This window comes from Chironomus tepperi, unplaced genomic scaffold, assembly GCF_022539635.2.
Source record: "Chironomus tepperi strain 1889 unplaced genomic scaffold, CSIRO-AGI_Ctep_v1 contig_353, whole genome shotgun sequence".
Lineage (NCBI taxonomy): Eukaryota > Metazoa > Arthropoda > Insecta > Diptera > Chironomidae > Chironomus > Chironomus tepperi.
This window is the reverse complement of record NW_027226475.1, coordinates 59,674-80,667: the sequence shown is the minus strand read 5'-3', so window position 1 is coordinate 80,667 and position 20,994 is coordinate 59,674. Positions and strand designations below refer to the sequence as shown.

The 20,994-nt window shown below is 31.5% G+C and overlaps 2 protein-coding genes across 4 annotated transcripts in view; one reads left to right on the top strand and one right to left on the bottom strand.

The window, feature by feature from the left end:
• LOC139094232 (semaphorin-2A-like) overlaps positions 1-20,994 on the top strand; it is a 44,576-nt gene that overhangs the window by 12,419 nt on the left and 11,163 nt on the right. Inside the window, exon 1 of one of the 2 annotated variants that reach the window (XM_070645209.1) lies at positions 1,473-3,498. The exons of the other annotated variant lie outside the window; for it this stretch is intronic. Within the exon in view, the coding sequence (XP_070501310.1) occupies positions 3,348-3,498 (151 nt within the window). The 5' untranslated portion in view covers positions 1,473-3,347. Of the gene's footprint in view, positions 1-1,472; positions 3,499-20,994 lie in introns of those variants that run through there. 2 annotated transcript variants of the gene reach the window in all.
• LOC139094231 (sodium-coupled monocarboxylate transporter 1-like) lies at positions 15,324-20,827 on the bottom strand. 2 transcript variants are annotated; one of them, XM_070645207.1, is made up of 7 exons: positions 20,619-20,827; positions 18,244-19,027; positions 17,702-18,131; positions 17,305-17,643; positions 17,088-17,231; positions 16,723-16,867; positions 15,324-16,317 (listed from the first exon to the last, which is right to left on the bottom strand). In XM_070645207.1, the coding sequence occupies exons 2-7, from the start codon at positions 18,686-18,688 to the stop codon at positions 15,631-15,633; spliced, it is 2,190 nt and encodes a 729-aa protein (XP_070501308.1). In that variant the 5' UTR covers positions 18,689-19,027; positions 20,619-20,827; the 3' UTR covers positions 15,324-15,630. The 2 variants fall into 2 exon arrangements, with proteins under 2 accessions (XP_070501308.1, XP_070501309.1); XM_070645208.1 differs by having other exon boundaries at positions 18,244-19,024.

The window sequence follows — 20,994 nt, the reverse complement described above, 5'->3', positions numbered from 1 at the left end:
AATGCTTTCCATCTGACTCTGTTGCTGATTCTGAATTCTGAATTTTTCTAAGACTGAAACGATCTCATGGAATGGTACATTCATGCTTACTAAAAAAAAATCTGGTTGATATAAAAAAAAGTATAATTCCGATCAGAGTTGCAAAACAGGTGTCTGTGACAGGCAAAAACCGTCCGTTATATGGTTTTTCTTAAAAATCCCCACAAATTATCAAGAATTTGTACTGTTTTCGTCTGTCACAGACACCTATTTTGCAACTCGGAATTTCCGAATAACGGGCTTTGATGTGGCTTTGATATGGTTTTGAGTGCATGCTCCTGCCACTGAGCTATCAGAAGCTACTCGACTATTTTCTGTATCTCTATTATTCCTGCACCACCAATGATATACAATCTGGTTTTGAAACTATTCTAACTATCTCAAAATACCCAATAAACATATGAATTAATCTAAATTTCTCGAAAATTCTGTTCGGTACATTAGTGGTCAGTCATGTAATGCATACCCATCAAAACACAACATATTGAACATAGTTTAAAATTCATAGTCTCAAATAACACGCATGATGAAAATTATATGACTACAACATGATGTTCAAACATTCAAAAGGAAAATGTAAAAGGAAGAAGGAAAAAAAAATCTCAGCGCCTATAAAATGCGTAGCTAAAAAATTAAATAAGGATAAGGAGAACTGAAAGGAAGAAAAAAAAAATATATATAAAATGCTTTTTAAGAAACTCAATCAATATTTGTTCAATTTTCTTCTCTTTTTTTGCGATATTTTTTTCCAATTCAATTTCTCTTTTCTTCTCCTTCATTCACATAAAAAGTTTTGTTGCAGTGCTTCTCTTATTTCGGCTCAAAAGACGTGGAAAAGAATTCGAAAATGAATTCAAACGCAAGGCAAAATTCATTTTCAAAATCAAATATTTGTGCGAGGAAAAGGAAAAAAAAAAGTTTTTTCACATCGACGATAAATTTTCCATTCCATTAATTTCTCTTAAAGAATTTCTTTGCCGTGCACTTTACACTCACTAACAAAAAAGATGATGATCATCATCATAAAATGGCATTAATGCATTAAAAAAAATTATTTTCAAATCAATTTGTTCTTAACTATTGCATCGATGTAGGGAATACATATACATAGACAGGGTTGCACAGCCAGACATAGTTTACATATAACCATCATCATTCACTCATTTCATTCATTTACATACAGTTTTCATCGCGTAAACAACAAAACGAATGTCCTTATGCCACACGATATTTACTTACATTTTTTATTCCACTTCTTCCTTCTTCAATCCGTCCCTCTATGTTGCCTTGCTTGCTTGTTTTTGTATATTTTCTACACTCTTTATTTTTTCGTACTAGATCGTCGCGTTTGTGCGCAAACGTATATTATGTCTGAAATATTTCCAGTCGAACAAAAAACAGTTTACCTTCAGTTTCCATCTAAACATCAACGCGAATAGACGCAAATTTCATAAAAATCTCGTCGTCGTTAATAAAATAATAATATTTTGTTATCCAAAAAAGGAAAATATTTTTTAAGTCTTTTTTTCCTTCCAATTCTGTGTGTTTTTTCTCGGTGTGATTGAAGGACTTTTTTTATATGAAAATTTATTTTTATATTGAAGAAACTTTTTTGGGATTTTATTGTGAATACACCGGAGTTTGTTGGGAATGTGGGAGCAGACTTAAGTATGAAATTGGATTGATTTAAAATTGATAAAAGAGAAATTGTGAAAAAAATTGAATTTTTATGAATAAACAAAGTGAAATTTGAAGAATTTAAAGAATATCTAAAATTTGTGAAGAAAAGTTGAATATTTAAGATTGAACTGCGAAATGTTAAGCAAACTGCTGGAAATAGCGATCAAAAATTAAAGGTTTTTTAGGAAATGACCTTAGTGTTTATAGAATTCAATCACAAAACATGCAAATCTAACTAAAAATAGCAAGATCGATTTTCTAAAGAATTTAAAAATTAGACTGAAATTCACAGTAAATTCGCATAGAATTATCTGCAAAGTAAATTGTCTGCGGCATGAGTTTAAGACACAAAATCTAGGAAAATCATAAATTTTACTGCAAATTCCTAATAAAATTGTAAAAGTGGACTAAAATGTAGATTGAACTGAAGTAAACAATCAATATTTCTTTTAAAAACAATATTTATGAATGGTTGACAACGACTTAGAATTGAATTCTGAATAATTGCTAACGACCAAGCTGTAATCACGTTGAAAAATTAGAATTCATTTAAAAATATGGCAAGCATTTCACATAATAGCTAAAAATTGACTTCTTGACCATTTTTACCATCTACTCAATTCCACAGCACCAAAAGTTCCCGGTCGCTAAACCTCCTCAATACAAAAAATTTATCCAAAAACTCCTTTAACCCCAAAATTACCCTTTTCCAACACCTCGCTCCAAAATTCCCCACATAAAAAAAAATCCATGAAACCATTCAAGAAAATCACAAAGCTCATCAAAAGACTCGAAATCATCCTCAAGTCAATACGACGTACATCAATAATAAAATATAAAATTAGTGAAACATGAAAATAAATTGAGTGTAAATATGCAAAAACAGCTGAATAAAAAAAATAATTGAAAAATATAAATTTGAATCCAAAAAAATGTGAAAAAAGTGGCACTAAGGCAAAGTGAAAATTGGTTTCTTTGGGATTTCAATTTAATATTTTGTGACCTTAACACACAAAAAAAAAGAGTGAAAAAAATGTGAAATTTGTGAAAGGTTTAAAAAAAGAAGAGATTGCAATATCCAACCAGATGCCATTTATGGAAAATCAATATAATTTTCTATTACTTCAAATCGACATCATCTTAAAGCTTTAACGCAACACACGGCTGAATTTTTTTTGCTAACAATGAACAACAAATGTTCACTCAATTGCCATTCCTTGTCGTTGCTTTATGATCGAACAAAAATGTGCTCACATTCAGCAATATTATTCTTTTCCTTATTATTGTTGTGATATTTGGATGAGAGATAAAGCAACAGCAACAGCAAGCATCGTACGAAGAAGATGATGATAAAGAAAAAAATTATTATTTTTCAATGTCTATGCGAGAATGTCTATTCATGACTTAGAAAATAGTCAATGTAGAATAGTATAAAAGACTGTCATTTGTTTGATGTGATGAATAAATAATAACTACGAGCTGAATAACTAGTGAACTAGTGTAACATATACAGAAAATAATACTGCATCTCTCAACAGATAGCCTAAATAGTTAGGGCAGTAAAAAAAAAGAGGAGATTAAAGTCAATATTATTACAACTATAATATAAATATAAATAATATATAAAAATGTACAGAAATATAGTTTACTTAATGATTGCGAGCGTGATAATCATTCATTTGCTTTTAAGTCGTCAAGTGCTCGGCGTGTATGAGACCATTTGGAATGCATACTATGAACGTCCATGCTGTGAAAAAGAGTTTATGAATTATCATAAAGGTAAGGATGATAAACAGAAGGAAAAAAGAAGAGAAAATGTTTATATGTGAATGTTATGTTGATTTCTATGGGAATAGATTTAGTGATATTACTTCTGTGACTATTCTAGATTTTTTTTATGATGTGGGAAATTTTCCAAGGAATGGAAACCTTTTTTTGGGTTGAAAGTTGAAATTTTGGAATTATTCAAATGGGTTTTGAATTTTAATGATTTAAATTGTTTTGTGAATTTTGTTTGATGGTTTTGAGGCGGTTTTGTTTATGGCTTAGATTAAGATGTTTTTTAGCTATTAACCGGGAGATATATGATGTAGAAAATGTCGAAAATCCGACTTTAAGCCGACTTGAAGTTGGTTTACTTCCAGATTTTATTAAATCAAGTCTGAACCATAGTAACGTCGATCTGAAGTTGAATTTTCAGCATTTTCTTCTTTAAAGTCTTAATTTTTGGATTAAACATTAAAAAATCTTAAATTCATGCCAAACAGATGCTCAAATGTCAAAATATAACAACCAAAAAACATAAATCCTTAACATTTCATCAAATTTTGTCACAAAACTCACCAAACAATTTAAAGTAAAAATATGTTCTTAATAAAATATTGAGAGAAATGTATAAAAGAGTAACGTTGACGACTGAGACGTATCAAGTTCAATGGTGATGAAAAAAAAATCGATTTACGACCTTTGAGAATATTTTTCAGATGCGCGTGAAGAAAATTTTAAAACAGATTTTACGAAAATTTACGATAAATGCTTTTAAGGATTTGCTTTGTTGGCAAAATTTTGAGTTGATTTAAATTGAATTTTGGAAAAGATTTTGGATTTTGTTGGTTAGAAAATGAAAATGATGCAAAATTTAAAGATTGAGGATTATTTTGGGTTTAATGATTTCAGAATCAGACTATAAATACGAAATTCGAGGTAGTTTGTGTCACTTTAACTCTGAAATCTCAAAAATTTGCTCAAATATTGAATTTTATTGAACTTTTTCTAATCAAATCTGAGAATTTTGCATAGATTAGCCACTTTTGAGTAAGAAATAACCAACAAATTCATGGATTCCGAGATTTTAATACCTTCATTCCAAAATCCAAATCCAAATCCATTTCACTCTAAAAACACTTTATTTTCCAAAAACTTTAAATTTCTCAAAATTTACGTTCAAAAATTCTTCGAAAAGTTCAAAATTCTCTTAATTCAGAAATAAAATTCTTTGAATTAACTTAAATCCAACTCAAAAAATTCTTTTATAGATCAAAAATTTATCAAAAGAATTTTCGAAAAAAAGCAATAATTTTTGAAATTCCAAAAATTAACTTTCATAACAACAACAAATTTCCATAGAAATTAAATACTAAAAAACATTGAAACAATGAAAAAATGTTAAAAAAAAAGCCAAACTTCCAAGAATTCTTGAATAACGCAGCACACGAAAAAAAAAATGTTTTTCTAGAGTTTCACTGAACTTTTTGTGTTTCTTGCCTCAAACAACGAAAAAATGCTAAAACGTGTACAACTTTATTTACACGTAAAAAAAAAGGCTGTGGAGTGATTCCGTCACTAGGACGACGAAGGTTTTTTAACAATGAAATGTTAAATTTAGCTACAAAAAATATATTTTGTAAATGGAAGGCTTTATAATCAAATCAGGCAACGAGTCTCTAGTTACATGCTTAATTAATTGCTTAAAAAGGTAGTCAGAGTTGACTTTAATGATATTTTATGATTTTTTATTTCTTTCGTCTCATTAATTCAAGAAAATCTATAGAAAATTTACTAATGAATATCTAATTAGAATTTTTCTTACTCATCATCTTGTGCAGACATAACATCTTTATTCTATTCAGATCATCTTTTTTAATTAAATTAATTTTATTCATTTTAAAATCAGAATCTAATTAAAAAAGTTTTTTGAATTTTTGCAGTAAAATTGCAATTTAAATTGAATTTTTTTTTTATTGCTGGTTTTTTGCAATTTCTGAGATATTTAATTGCTTCTTTTATTGGACGTTAGATATTGTAAGAATATAATTTGTCTTGTTTCTTGGTTACTTAATAATTACTTCCTTGGCTAAGGTGCATTTGGGCCGATTACCCCACGGAAATAACGTCTAAAGTCATCTCTATCCTTCGAGAACTTCTGCCAGTTCTGAATTGGAATGCTTTTTGGTTACTTTAGGTTTTAATGTTTGGTACGTTTAGTTAGTCAGCAGAAAAGGAATTGAAATGTGCCCTAGAGGAAAAAAGGACATTATGATTAGTTAAAAGCTAGTTGTCTTGAGTAACTCAATGAATAGAATCGACTAAAATAAAGACTACGTACTTACTTATACTTCTGGTTACAAACATCAATTGGAATCCATGACTTCACACAAATGTCACCTAAAACTAGCTTTATTGCTGGCTATCGCTTTTCAATTCTCAATTGTGATATCCCAACCTCACCTTCTCGTGTTGAAAGTCGTTAATTCAAGCCATGTAGTAGAGCAGAGACTAACGAGTTTCTGGTTAATACTGGGTGTGTTGGTGATGCAAGCTGACATCCTTAAATACAAGCTCAGAAGAGAAAAAGACAACATAGTCTAAAATGGTCCTAGATGGTGTCTTATCGTTAATATTGCAATATCCCAAGTGCTAGCCGCACCCTAGTGAGCAAGATGTACTGATTAGAAGCGAAGAACAAGATGTACTGTACCATAAGCATAGTCAAAGATCACTCCCTTAATAAGCTCAATCTCATTTTCCAAAATGCTATCCTTTATCAAATCACCATCCCTTGCATCATGATTCTTATCATTTAAATGAATGTCCAGTGTAAATAGAGAAAGGTGATATGAATTTTTAACAATATTTTACACACATATATCTACTAATGTAAATCATAAAAAGGACTTTATAATTTCAAAAAGAAATAGTTTCATAAATTTTAAATACAAGAAAAACATATCAATTTGAAAAAAGACAGAATCTCCCTTTATGGTGTCATGTCTATCGCATTCATATCACCCACTTCACATAAATAATAAATGCACATCTCTCGTCTCGTTATTGCTATAAAGTTATGTCTTCGTTCATCTTTAATTATCATCATTCAATCACTCATGTGTACATGAAAAGCATTTAAGATTCAACATTTTTATATTTCACACATAAGACACGTCTTTTACAATTATGGTCTTTGATTTTACAGTTGCATACTTTGCAACATGTGTAATATTTTATTTTATAATTTATTAATCATCAGACAGATATTAAGAGGATCAGAAGTTGCTTTTTAAAAATTCATTCAAGTGATGCAAAAATGCGCAAAAAAATTTTCTTCTTTGAGAAATTTTTCGCTTTTTTGAGGATGAGAAAATCTCAATTGCACTTGATGTTTTGAAGATGAAAGCAAAAAATTAATTTAACAAGATTTACGAACAGGATAATTTTAATTAATTTATGACTTAAAATTATGAGTAAATTTGGAAATGACGAATTGGGAAGATTGAATCAATTTGGCTTAATTAGATTCTTAATATTGATAAGATTTTAACTTAATTATGAGATTTAAAGAAAGTTTCATATTGGATCATATATGTTGAACTGAGAAAATAATATAATTAGTTAAATTGATGGAAACTTTTGGAAAATTCGGAGAAAATTTATCATTTTAGTATGGTTATTGATGTAAAAGACTTAGAAGTTAGTCTTGAAAATCCAAATTGCAAATTGAAGAATCTTGTCTAAATAGGGAAAGGGAGGAGGTTGGCGAGTGTGGTTTGATCATTTGACCATCTAACTAAGGAGAGGCGCTGTTGTCCCTACCCCTTCTTAGATACGCTTCTGACTAGGACTTATGAACTCATTATGAACATAAGCTGGATTTAAACTATTATATTCATCTTTTTTAACAGTTTGGCTACTGGTTATTATAAATAACACCATAAGATTAGACATAGAACTAAGAGACATTCGAATGCATTTCTGAAACAATTAATTAAACAGTGTGTCACAATTTTTGAAGATTAAAATACCCGGATGACAGAGAGCGTAGAAATGGCTGACAAACTGTCCTCAGATAAGCGTAACTCTAGTTTCAGATCAGATTCAGTGAAAGCCGGCTTTAAATCTGAGTCAAATCGGCGTAAAGCCTGATTTTTGGCCATTTCTCCGTCTTGTGCTTCCCGGTAAACAGGAAACATTCAACAACCCCAAAATCAATGCTAAATAGCCATCAAAATCAGTAAATCACACAAAGAATTGTTCAAATTGTATTAATTTCCTTTACCAATATAAATTTTGATCTCATTTAAGTTCATTAATATGCTGAATATTCATAAGTTGCATGTTATTAAACTTCAACTCGGAAATGCATAAATTTGTTAATAATAATTATTACATCCATTTGAAACCTAATTATAATAAACACATAATTGGATCAATCCTAGATGTAATGACAAATGGAACTGAATTTATGATACGAAATTGAAGATGTGTAGATAAATATGAGGATGGGGTTTATATTGATAGTTGATATAATTGTATGGTAAAATGATAGACTGATTAAGAGAGCTGTCTTGTGATATAAATGATAGAATCTTCGGATTATTTAAGTAAAATTAGCTCTAACTCGAATATCACAAGTCAATGAATTGATTCAAAATGGAGCATCAAGCCAGCTTGAGTCTGATTTGGGATCGAACTCGGTTTTAATCCAGAATTATTCACGTGATTCTGACTTGATGCCAGATACACTCCGGCATGATTCTGACTATATTCCAGATTTACTTCGGCGTGACTCTGATTTTATGCCAGATTCCATTTAAATCTAAAATCTAGTCATAGTCACGTTGGTCAAGCACTGAATTGTGGATCGAACAATCGACTTGTCCTGCAAAGCACAAGAAGTAGAATTGGTACCAAATCGGCTTGGTTTTGGTCTGAGGTCGAATTTAATCGAATTTTGTCTAAAGCTAAAATCGCACTTTATATGGTTTGGAGCATGATTTAGGTCATTTCTATTCCGTATGCCTTCCAGATGTGCTAATCGAGTATTAAACCAAATTAAGCCGAAAAAGTCACTTTTAGACGCCAACTGATCGACGCCATGGATCACAACAGATCTGTACATCCACCCAAGAAAGTTAGTCAGTAAAAAACTAACTAAAACTACAAATTATCCATCCAATTCACAACAATATTTCCAAACAACAACAACAAAACTTTCAATTACTCTAACGCATACCCATTCACAATTTTCTCTCTTATCACGATTCTATCATCTCCAAAGTGCAGAGTAAAAAACTTTTTAAAAACAAAAGAAGTAAAAAAAGGAAGAAAAAAAAAGTAACAATCACAATTGTCGCGTTGCTTTCATTCAACAGCATCAGAAAAATGACAAAAAAAGAAGAAGCAAAAAAAAAAACTCTCGAGCCATTAGAATTATAAATGAAAAAAAAAAACTGTGGATTCAGACCAAGTGAAAATTTTTATGCGCTATTATTGCTTCATGAATGAAAATTTTTTCCTGTTCTTTATCTTTGGCTTAACAAAAATCTGAGAAGAAAATTTCTTTACACAATATAACTATATTATAGAATAAATTTCACAGAAATGAATTTATAATTGATACAAGGGGGAGTAAGGAGTGGAAAGTATAAGAGCAGAAAAAAAAAGTTCCTACAATCCTAATTAAATTATAATTGGATTTTGTTGATAACGAAAGAGATGAGATGAAGCTAAGTTTTTGTATAAATATATATATAGCACTGGATATATCCAGAGATGATTCCATTTCGGTGTGTGAGTGTCTTTCTGTCTTGTTACGATAAAAAAAAAGTTTTTTCTCCTTTTGAGAATTTCTTTTTTTTTTTGTGGATAATTGCCGACGGCGCATTTATGAAATAGGCATATTATTGTAATGAGGAATGAATTTTTGGATTTTAAAGTGATTTAAATTGTAATTTTAGGGAACTGCTGAATTGATTTTTTTGGGTGTAATTTCCGATTGAGGGTCGTTTGAGTTTAAGGGAATGCTAAGAAATTGGAATTTTTGATTGCCTTTGTGAATTATGGATAATTTAAGAAAATTAATATTAAGCTTAGTAAGTGATGTTTTTTAAAATTTAAGGGATATTGATCAAGCAATGTAAATAACCCAAAGTTAGTAAAACTTAGACGAAGTGTAAAGCTATTTAACACTTAAAAATAAGTTTGTGTTTTACTTACTTACTTCGCTGACCCAATTGGGATTCAGGAACTCCTTAACACGTCTCCTAAAGCTAATTTTTTTGTTGACTTTCGTCTTCCAATTATCAACGCTCTATCAATAGCTTTAAATTTATGATATGGACCCCAAAAATCAAACCAATAAATGATTGCAGATGCGATGAATCGCAGTTTTCATCATAAAATTTGGTTAAAATTAGACATCAAGGTACTGTCAGGTCAACTGTGAGTCTCACTGTTAATACATAGTGGTGCCATCGGGGTTAGTTCTAAGCAGAACTTTAGACTTAATTTTGTTTGGAAAAGTCGACCAAAGCTACTATAAGCATTACTGAAATTCAAAGACAACAGTTTAAAATTTGTTTAAAACTAAATATTTAAAATAGTCTGATCATTATGGAGACTGTTGACGTCATTTCCGAACCATCCCTCAAAAAAAACACCACATTAAGCTATCCTTAATTGAGTGCCCAAACGCTAGTTAGCAATCAAAAAAACTTTCCTGTTTATTACACTACGATTTATGAGATCTTATATTCATAAATTTCCCCTTAAGCATGATTAATTTTCCCCCAAAAAAATTACTTATACCAAAAATAAGAAGCACCAAAAAGTCGGACAATTTGCACACACAAAAATTTCATAATTCTCGGAAAATGGGCCACTGATACTTCTGGAAGGGATGAAAAGAAAATAAAAAAACAAAAAAACAAAAAAATGACTTTTAAGAATTTTTTTTTTTGCGCTTCTTTCAACCGCAATATAAAAATAAAAATAAAGAATAATGATGCTGTAAGAGCCGCAATAAAAAAGAAAAAGCAAGAGAAGAGAAACAGAAATAATAAAATAGCAATCCTTTTGCGTTGCTTCCATTCCTTAACCAAAAAGAAGTTTTTCTCTCGGCAAATAAAAAAAAAGCAAAAAAACTTTTTCTTAGCTGTTGATCTTGATTTACACCGAGAAAAAATGTGTATACAAGTGAATATATATTTAGATTGGTTGGCACAAATGAAAAATAGACTTTCGGCACGCAAATGTTATGTTATGTCGGAAGCAAAGAATTAATTAAACAACTAATGAAATTTCATAATGGCAGAAAGTACTGACGAAAAAAAAGAAGAAATACTTCTCTTCCTCCTTGTTGTGTAGACATAATTAAATAATTCACTACTTTTTTTTCCTTTATGGGATTGTGCGGGGATTATGGTGCAATTTATTTGAAGTTTTGACCTCAATTTTAGCTTCTTGTAAGAAATGTGATTGTGGATAGTTGAGTAGGAAAGGTTTTCCATGTCTAGATCTATTAAAGTCAGTTTTCCGATGTCTAATAATTTTTTGCTTTTTTCTACGTTTCCGTGATTCTAGTCCCTCTTTTAATGTCACTGGTAAGCTCACCAATCACTTATAAAATAGATGATATATTCACCTATCGACCCTCAACTATCCTCATCATCAAGTCTACTGAATTCTCATGTAAATGCTTGCCATTGAGACCAAAATATGAACCTAGGAAAGCATACGGTTGTAAAAATGATGAAAGAACATAATCACGTCCAATCGGCACTAATAAGGCAGACTAGAACAGCGAAAAAGCACCCAAATCCAACTAGACTTTCCCTAAGATTGAATCCGGGTAATTTGAACGGTATTTCGACGCCCTAACCACTTGATCATTGCCGCATTTTTGCTGCTGAATACTTTTCATGACAGTTAACATGAACATTACCACTTGGACACAATGTGGCCGCCACTTGGCTACAATGCTTAAGTTGTGTCCATCAGTCCTCTAACCAGGAGCAGTGTTCCTTGTCTTATCTACGCTGTGTGTCTTTCAGGCTACATGCTTACTTCGCTCGTCGCACAGATTAATTGCTCTAACATACAATGTCGTGTTGTAGTGTATGTTCATTAAGTATATGCTTGGATGTTAGGTTTATGATCCCTTAGTTGCATGTGTTGAAAAGGACGCAAGAGTCCTTAATATTCTGAACTGGCAGAAGGTTTCGAAGGATAGAGCTGTCTTCAGACATTCCCTACGCGCGGCAATGGGCATTCGTGCGCCCCAGCCAAGGAACTGAACTGGAACTACAGCTTACCATTTACCTATCCAAATGCCTAATGCAATACAGCCTTTCAACCGTCACAAAACATCCAAACAATCCCCCTCTTACCCACTCTTATGTCCGTAACATTCAAAGCATTTTTTTATTTTCATACATCCTTTCCTTTTATTTTCATGTTCGAGGTCGTATGATGTGTAATGTGTGTTCATATGTGAGAAATTTTTCATTTTTAATTTGATAAGCAGATAAAGACTCATACAATGTATATGTACAAGGAGTAAAGGAATGTGTATGGAATTTATTAACTTCAACCCTTGAGCCAAAATGGAAAGATTTTCGCCAGACTTTTTTTGTCCGTCCGATTTTGCCAGATTTTCGCAAGATATTGGACGATTTTTTTTCGCACGAAAAACTCCGTCCGATTTTGAAAGATTTTTGGACGATATTGCCAGAAAAAAAATCTTGCATTTTCTGGCAAAAATCTGACGAATCTTATACGTCCGACTTTTGCCAGAATTTGCAAGACAAATTTTCTTTGAAAACGAACGAAAAATCTTGCAGTTTTCGGTCCGATTGTGCAAGATAAATCTTGCAAAAATCGGATGAAAGAATCTTCTGAAAATCGGTCCGAAATTGAAAGATTCTTGAACGATTTTGCCAGATATTTTTGTGAATTTGTTTGGGAATTTTCTGAAAATCTTATAAGTTTTAAATTTCTGATTTTTCCCCAGATTATGCCGGGCACATGTTTTACTAGATTAACTAGAAGTAGAGATTTCGGTTTCTCGCTACTAAATTTTCTTCGTTATACACCCAAAATGATTTGATTAGAAGATCACTATGTTGCATAAAGGGAATTTGGCAATTTCCTCGAAATGCCTCTACAAATCTTAATTCTGTATCTAGATTATGATGTAGAATTAAAAAACAAACTTATAACAACTTATTGTTAATTTGTCATTAGTTAAATTGATAACTTCGGAATCTAAACAAATTTAATACATTTACATGTGAATACGATGTGAAAAAAATACACTTAAATTAATTATTTTGGAAAATTAAAAAGGTTTCTCTTTTAAATAAGTACAACATAAATTTAATTCAAAAGTTATATTTAAAATATAACTATATTTAATGCTTGAAATTCATTAGTAACTTATATATGTCTTTTGCCATACATAAAGTTATATAATTTCAGATGCGGTAGCTCAGCGGTAAAGTGTAGGACTGTCCTAGGTTCAAATCCCAAGACAAATCTGGCATAATCTGGCAAAAATCGGACGAGTATTTTTAAAAAGATTCAAACGCTTGTGAAGTATATGAGAAAGAGAAAAAAAGATGGGAAAAATATAATTTTTAAAATTTTTTAATAAAAAATCTTGCAAAATCGTCCAAAATCTGGCAAAAATCGTCCATAACTTGTATGCAAGTTGATCAAGTTATGGACGATTTATCTGGCAAAATCTTGCAAAAATCGGACCGATAAAAAATATCGGTCCGATTTATAGCTGTTTTCTTGCATTGTCGTGCAGTTAAGGATTTTCAATGATCTTGCACTATCGATTCAAGTGTCAATTATACATGAGATAGCATCATTGTATGTTTTGATGATTGCAATACATTAATTATGATGATAAATGGGTTGAGGGGGAGTTGGTGCATTTTGGATTAGATGGGGAGGTTAAGGATTTTTGGGATGTAGGGTTTGGTGGATTTAGATGGGTTTGGTGGGTAAAACTGACAGATATTGATTAGAAATGCCGTGAATTTTGAGTTAAGGCACTGGAATTCAATTGATATTGTAAAATGGTCTAATATGGATTCAAATGACAAAGATTGATATTTAGCAGGGTCAATGAGACATGCTTAAATAAGTATCTGGATAAATCACGTAACTTGATACAATCCCGATCATATTTTATCAATTCTACCCAATGCAGTCTTAAAAAATGCTGACAATCATGAACAAAGACAAAACTTCTCCAAATATCCATACTGCATACAATTTCTAATTCCAAAACTTTCGACAAATTTTCAAAATTCATCATAAAGTCAAACACAAATTCGAAAACTTTTAAAACATAAAAATTAAACAATTTAGCATCTAAAATTTCACAAATTTCATGAAAACTAGTTTTTAATCACTTTTTAAAGTCATTTAATGCAAGTTAAACTCTTTCTCGAACGAGAAACATGAAAACAGACTCGTTTGTTTGAATAAAAAATCATCAAGGATGAACATTGAGAAGTTTCTTAATATTTCATCTTGTGCATTGAACATAATAACAATAAAAATAATAATAATAGTAGAATGTAGTATGCATCTAGGTCAAATATATTCATGATAAACTTCCTTATAATGTTTTCCATCTAACTTTAATAAAAAATTATATTCATATTACACCAGCAATTTATCTTTAAGCATGTTCAAGGTCTTAGATTATTGTAACAATTGTTCTCTGTTTAATGCTTCAATTGTGGATTCCTTGTGGGATTCTTGTTGAATGTTTGTTGATACTTATTGATAAAAGGATGCAAATTAATTAGGGATTCATTAACATTTATGACTGAGATTAAGGTCCATGTTGATGCCAGAGCTTTTTGGGTGTAAATTGTAGGTATTAGAAATCTAAGGATTGAATGTCATGTAGCTTTAGAAGCTCAGGAACGTCTTTTCTCTTGCGAAATCCAACAGGCGGTCCCGAAAGACACAACGGCTTAGAAATTACCGAAAATCAGGCACTAGGCTAGCAAATCTGACACGTAACTAGAGTCAATTCGCCCTGAGGTTAGATTTTTGGCCATTTTTACGTCATGTTCTTTCTGGTGATGTAAACTTGTGTTTCTGTCCCAGCATTATTTTTACAAAGTGTATGTCCTATACAGCCTCATCTGAATATACAGTGCTTACTCATTTGTATCTCCTTATTGATGTCTTGTGTCTCCAAGTTGAATTCAAAACCTCCTTGAATTATACTTACCTTGGCGAAGGCGCACGGGGCCCATTGCCGCATTTAGAATTCGTCGAAAGCTGGATCTATCTTTAGATAACTTCTGCCAGTTTCTAATTCCCAGCACTTTTGCATCGTTGCTCACACAGCAATCCCATGAGCTTTTTGGAATTATACCTGAGCCTTGAATTATACTTGTAATAATTTTTTGTCAGCTTCGTCAACACAAGAAAAAACTTAAATTTCCTTTAAAATCCAATGACAAAAGCTTAATTTCTGAAAGACAATAAATACCAATAAACTTTTGATTCATCTCTAATTCCTTACTCCAGCATTCAAGAATTCCGATAAAAATTTCATCCAAGGGTGCAAAATCGACATACAAAAAAGGAATGAAGATGATAGAAGGAAGAAAAAAAAAATAACAGAAGTGAAACCTTTTTTTCATTCCTTTATGATGCTTTATATCTCCAGTAATATCATGAAAAACACAAGGAATGCAACCATGTCGACGTAAAGAATAAGAATTAAAAGAAAATATAGCTTCGTCGTTGCTTTGGGGACGAGAGAAGCTACAACAATAATAAAAAATAAAAAGAACTTTTTCAACTCACTCAAATTTTATTTTATGCTTGTACTTTAGGACAAAAAAAAGGGATAGACATGAAAAAAAAAAAATAGTCAAGAATTTTTCTCCTCCTTTGACCATGAATGAAAAGCATACAAAAGTAGCTAGACTTAAAAAATGTGTCAAAAAATGTACAACAATGTCGTAAAAAGAAAGGATGATAAAAAATAAATTCCGGTGGATGGGTGAGAATGGAATACAAATAAGTTATTCACAATGTTCACATTATACATGACTTTGTGAGATTCAGCATAGAACGTAAAAAATGGGAATTTAGCTATTCATCGTGTTCTCTGTCATCCTGATGTCCGATAAAGAACATTTTTCTTATTCCTGTATTCATGTGACTACTTTTTGTGGATATTTCATTCTCCAATTGATCATCCTCTTCATTTAAAATGCTAATTCTTTCTTCATCATCGCTTGGCACATGCAAGTGATGCAAATGATGCAAATTGCTATGTGATATGACTTCCTTTATTTTATGTTCAACTTTCAATGTCGACTGTGATACATTGTGCATGAATGATGATAATCGTCTATGTGTTGGAATCGATAGGAATGAACCAACCGAGAAATGTCCAGGTGTACGGAATCCACCTTCATGTACATCATCTGCTATGATTTTAGGTATTGATATGCTTATTCTATCGTCATCGTTTGAATCAGTAAAGAATGATATGATTAAACCAAAAACTATGGTCAATATTGTACCAATCATTGAATAGTAGATGTAGCTGACTCGATAAATGATTGAAAAAAATCCATCATCATTACTCATTGATGATGCTGATATTTCTTCATCTATTAATGCTCTTATTGATGTTGATGTCGAATTCACAATGCAATCGCATTCACTTACTGATGAACGTAGGTATGGCTCCTCTGTGGTATTTCTTATTTGTGCCATTGTTCCGAGAACTGTAACGCAGCATATAGCAAGAAGTCCACCGTAAAATGCTCCCTGAAAGCAGATTAAATGTGTTTAGACGTGATCATATGTGATGCTTTAAAGTGTCTTTAAAGGTGAGAAAGTGGAAGTATTTAGAGATTCTGGAGAGAATTGAGCTTAGTTGGAATTTTTTGTTGAATTTTCTACAATTTTAAGGGAAACTTCATTTTTACAAATACAAGATTACACTCCCTACCAAGATAATAATCATTATGAGTGTTAGGAACCACCAACTCTGAAGAATTTATCATTTCTGAGCTCTGTAATCTCCATTTTAATATGTAATAAATAACATATGACCTTCTTCTCTGAAATTCCATTCCAATTTCTCCATGTTTCTGTTTCGAATTTAATTTTAATATTTTTTCTCTCCTATTTTTATGTAAAATATCTCGACTATAACTTCACATTACTTACCTTCACATTTGCTGATTTAAAAAATATTCCGAGTGAGAATAATCCTAATAAAATTCCACCCACAAGACCATTTAGTGTTAAAGTTGCTTGCAAAACGCCTCGTCCTTCGACCAAAAAAATTAATCCGAATGAAAAAATTCCATAACTGTAGACATGCATGCAAGAATGAAAGAAAAAAAAATGGAAAGGATTTTCATATGAATGAGAAATTTTTTATATTTCGGCCTTTAACGCACCAACACACTCGCATGCTTCTTCTTATACTTGACGAAAAAATATGTTCAGCATAAATATGCAGAATAAATATATATCCGCATGCAAGCATGAAAAAGTACAGGAAATGACAGTAATCTCTTAAAACTCACCCAACTGCCATCCATTTTGCATAATAAGATCCTTTCTGCGGTGAAATTTTCACATTAAATCCAGCTATCAGAAGATCTTCCATTGTAACCGCCGACAATGAACTTAAACATGCAGCAACTGTGCCTAAACTTGCTGCAAATATCCTACACAAGAAAATCGATTAATTAGTTAATTAATTTACATCAATTAGGAAAATTAAAATATTTTTTTGCTTACCCAGCCACAAAAATGCCAACGAAAAATCGAATATGTCCAAACATGTCCATAACATAAAAAGGCATCAGCTGGTCAATCGCATCAATTTGACCAGATTTCATGGGATCGCAATTTTCATAATGAGCAAATGCCATGATGCCCGTATAGAAGTTCACCAAAAAGACCGAGACCAACCCAAATACGGACAATGTTAGAGCAATTTTAGCCTTCGTTAAACTCTTTAATGACATTGCCTTTTGAACTGTCGATTGATTTACACACAGCAGTGATGTCCAATAGAAAAATCCTCCAACTATCACAGAAAATACAGAATGCCGTTGATGTGGATGTGGATTAAAGCTGCAATTAAGGATATTTTTAGTATTTCTTGCTGGATTTTCCAATAGTTGTGACTTACTTAAACATATCCAGTCGACCATTATCCTTAGCAATTTTGAAAATCTCTTCAACACCACCTTCTTGATATGAAGTTCCAACAATCACAATCAATGCCATCGAAATGAATAAAACTCCAGCTTGAAAAGTATCAGCAATGACAACAGCTTTCAATCCACCTTGACTCGAGTAAAAAACGCAGACCAAATAAATCAGTATGATTGCAAGTCGTGTATTGAGGCCAGTGGCCTTTGACAATGCAATTGCAGGTGCCAACACGGACACGGACGTGTAAAAGCACATTTGAAGAACGTAAAGAATTCCACCCATCAATCTCATTCTTCGTCCAAATCGTACACCCAAATATTCATAGCATGAGGTCAATTGCATTTCATGGTAAATTGGATAGAAAACTTTAAGTGCAACCGGAATGACTAAAATCATTGAAATGACTGAAACGATTCAAATACATTAATCAGAATGAGGTGGACATTTTTTGGTGATTTTATGAGGTAGCTTAGTGGGAAATAATGAATGATATTCCAATAATCATCTCGTACTCACCAATGAGAGCAAACTGTGATCCATAAAAGAACATTTCAGCCGGATTTCCTAAAAGTTCAATGGCAGTAACAAAACTTGTTGTTAGACTTAACGTCACTGGAAATAAGCTCATTTGAGATCCCAGCATGAAATCAGATGATGACTCTAACGAGCCTTTATGACAAAATCCATAAAAAAGTCCAATTTTCAATGATACAGCCAACATAGCAATAACAACTGCATAATCATACAACGAGAATGCCTGTGTTTTCATCTCCGTACACAGCTGCCGCTCACCAGCACTCAACTTATCCGATTTTTGAAACTCTGCCAAATTTCGATGATAATCATATTCTATATCTATATTATTGTCATCTTCGGAAGTGTTTTTTGATTCGAATGCGAATATTGCTGTTCCGGATATGACTACTAAAACTATAAAAAGTTGTTGTACTGCTTTGTTCATCCCTGCTTTAACAATATGAAAAAAAAAGTAAAGTTTTTTTGTGCTTCAAGTTAAATGCACACAAAATGAAGTTCCGTGAGATGAGAGGAAAAAAAATTTTCTTAATAAACTTTCTCGCCGGAATTCTTCCGCTTTTTTTTGTGCTTGCTCGTATTTGTGTGAAGTTTTTTTGCTTCCTTTTCTTCCTTTTTTGTGTCTTCTCGATGAGGTTGAAATAATAATAATAAATCCACCGCACTGAGTAAGATTTAATTGAGTTTAGAAGAAGAATTTTTTTCTTATGTGAATTTAATTCTTGTGGCTGATGCTGAGTAGAATGAATTTTTTTTCACGGCACTGCTGGAAATAAAAGAAGAAAAAAATATTTTCTTATCACGATTTTGCTATTCTTAAAAACAATAAAATTGCAAAGTTTTGCTTCTTGTTTCAAGTTAATTCTCAGGTCAGGTGCGAATTTGGTTGTGGAATGAAATAAAAAATAAAAGTTGAAAGTCATCATAAATTCCTTATCATTATTTTTCTGTTAAACGGTTTTTGTGTTCTGGGTTGTGTCGGCAGATGATATTGCAGAAATTGGCTTTATGATTACGTCAGGTTTTGAAATTCCTAAATTGATTTGCTAGTGATTTTTGTGTCTTTTGGGAGTTGTTTGTAAGGATGAAACACACGCTTTTGTCTCAAGTAAAATTTTATCAAGCCTGTTCTTTTAAGACTACCTTAACAGATAAAGAACATGCTCTCAAGAGTTTGCACTCCTTAAATATACAAGTTGAGTATGCTCACAAGCTTAACTCTCATCTTGGTTTGCTCTTAAGAGTACACACTTAATTGCTAGGGCAAAGGAACCCAGCCAGACCTCAGAGTCGAGCATAGTAAACTCGAAATCATTTCTTAAAAATGTTTTAGCTCGATATGGAGGTAATTCAAAAATATGTTAAATCTTCTTGAAATTGAATCAAACACTAAGGGACCGTTCATTCAATCCACTAAGAGATCGTTCCAATAGCGAACTTTTCTCGAACAACTAACAATGGACTTGAACTGGGTATTGGATATCAAAATAATTCTTAAATGGATGTTGAGGTGGCAATTTTGGATTTTTCATATGGTGTAATCAGACGTGCCTTGGCAAGGTTATCGGATAAAACCTTATCTATGAGATAAAAGTCTGCAAATTTTCGGAAGTTATTGGTTTTAACCGATAAAATCAGGAAAAAATAATAATTATCTTTGCTTCCTTTTGTTTATGTGGATTAGTAAGATATGAATTTAGGTTTGCTTTTGTCATTTAATTTAGGTTGACAATTTTGCGAACGAGATTTGTGAAAAATTAAATTTTAACTCCACATATGAACTCACACGAAGTAAAAATTCTAGTTCACGATTTTGATACTGGGAGTTTAGGGTCTGAAAATCCTATTCTTTGTTATACGGAAGATACGGGTAAAGTTGCACTTTATTTCGTAATCAACTCAAAATTTTATATTTTTTACTCGCATTTACTCTCAAACCTGGATTAAATTATCCTAATTTAGATGACTAATGCTTCGATAAAATTGAAATTATTCAAATTTCTGTCTTAGTTATGACTCCTTAATTTTCAAAAAAATATTTTTCAAAAAAAATTCTAATAAATTTCTGAAAAATTCATGATTCAAGAATTCCTTTTTTCTTCCATTTTATTGAATTTCACAACTGCGTCAATCGTTCTTTATTGAAGTTCTACATTAATTAGAGCAAAAAAAATGCTGCATTTTCATTAACAATGCATCCATCGATGTAGTAATTTCATCCACATAAGTACCATAACTAACACTCAATTTCATCAGAAAATCAAAATACCGTAAATTTTGTATTGTTTGGCATTTCCACTTTTTTTCTATAATTCTCGCATATATATGTAGGCTCAATTCATCATTTCACTGCTTACCTACAACACTCGTAGCTACATGAAAAGCGCAATTATTTAATTTTTTTTATTCCTATTGCTTCACGCTTTTCAACGATTGAGATTCTACTGAATATGAACTTGAATGAAACCGTCAATAAATCAGTAAGATTACAGAATGATAGAATGATTTTAGAAGAAATGTATGAAATAATTTTTTCGAGCGTGAATAATTAATTAACACTTTTTTTTAATTAAATTATTATTCGAATCAACACCGCGTTTATAAATCTGTAAATTATTGATTTTTATTAACATTGAATATATATATGTTCAGCTTTGTGTGCTGTTAATGCGGACTTTGTTCAATAAATGAGCAGACATTACGTTTTTTTTGTGTTATTTTGCGAATATAAAG

Bases quoted from the DNA above. Each gene is read 5' to 3' on its own strand.
- LOC139094231 (XM_070645207.1), bottom strand. From the start codon at position 18,688: ATGAACAAAGCAGTACAACAACTTTTTATAGTTTTAGTAGTCATATCC. The intron at 18,132-18,243 runs GTGAGTACGAGA...GAATCGTTTCAG, and splicing joins ATCACAGTTTGCTCTCATTG to TCATTTCAATGATTTTAGTC. The intron at 16,318-16,722 runs GTAAGTAATGTG...ATCTGCTTTCAG, and splicing joins TTAAATCAGCAAATGTGAAG to GGAGCATTTTACGGTGGACT.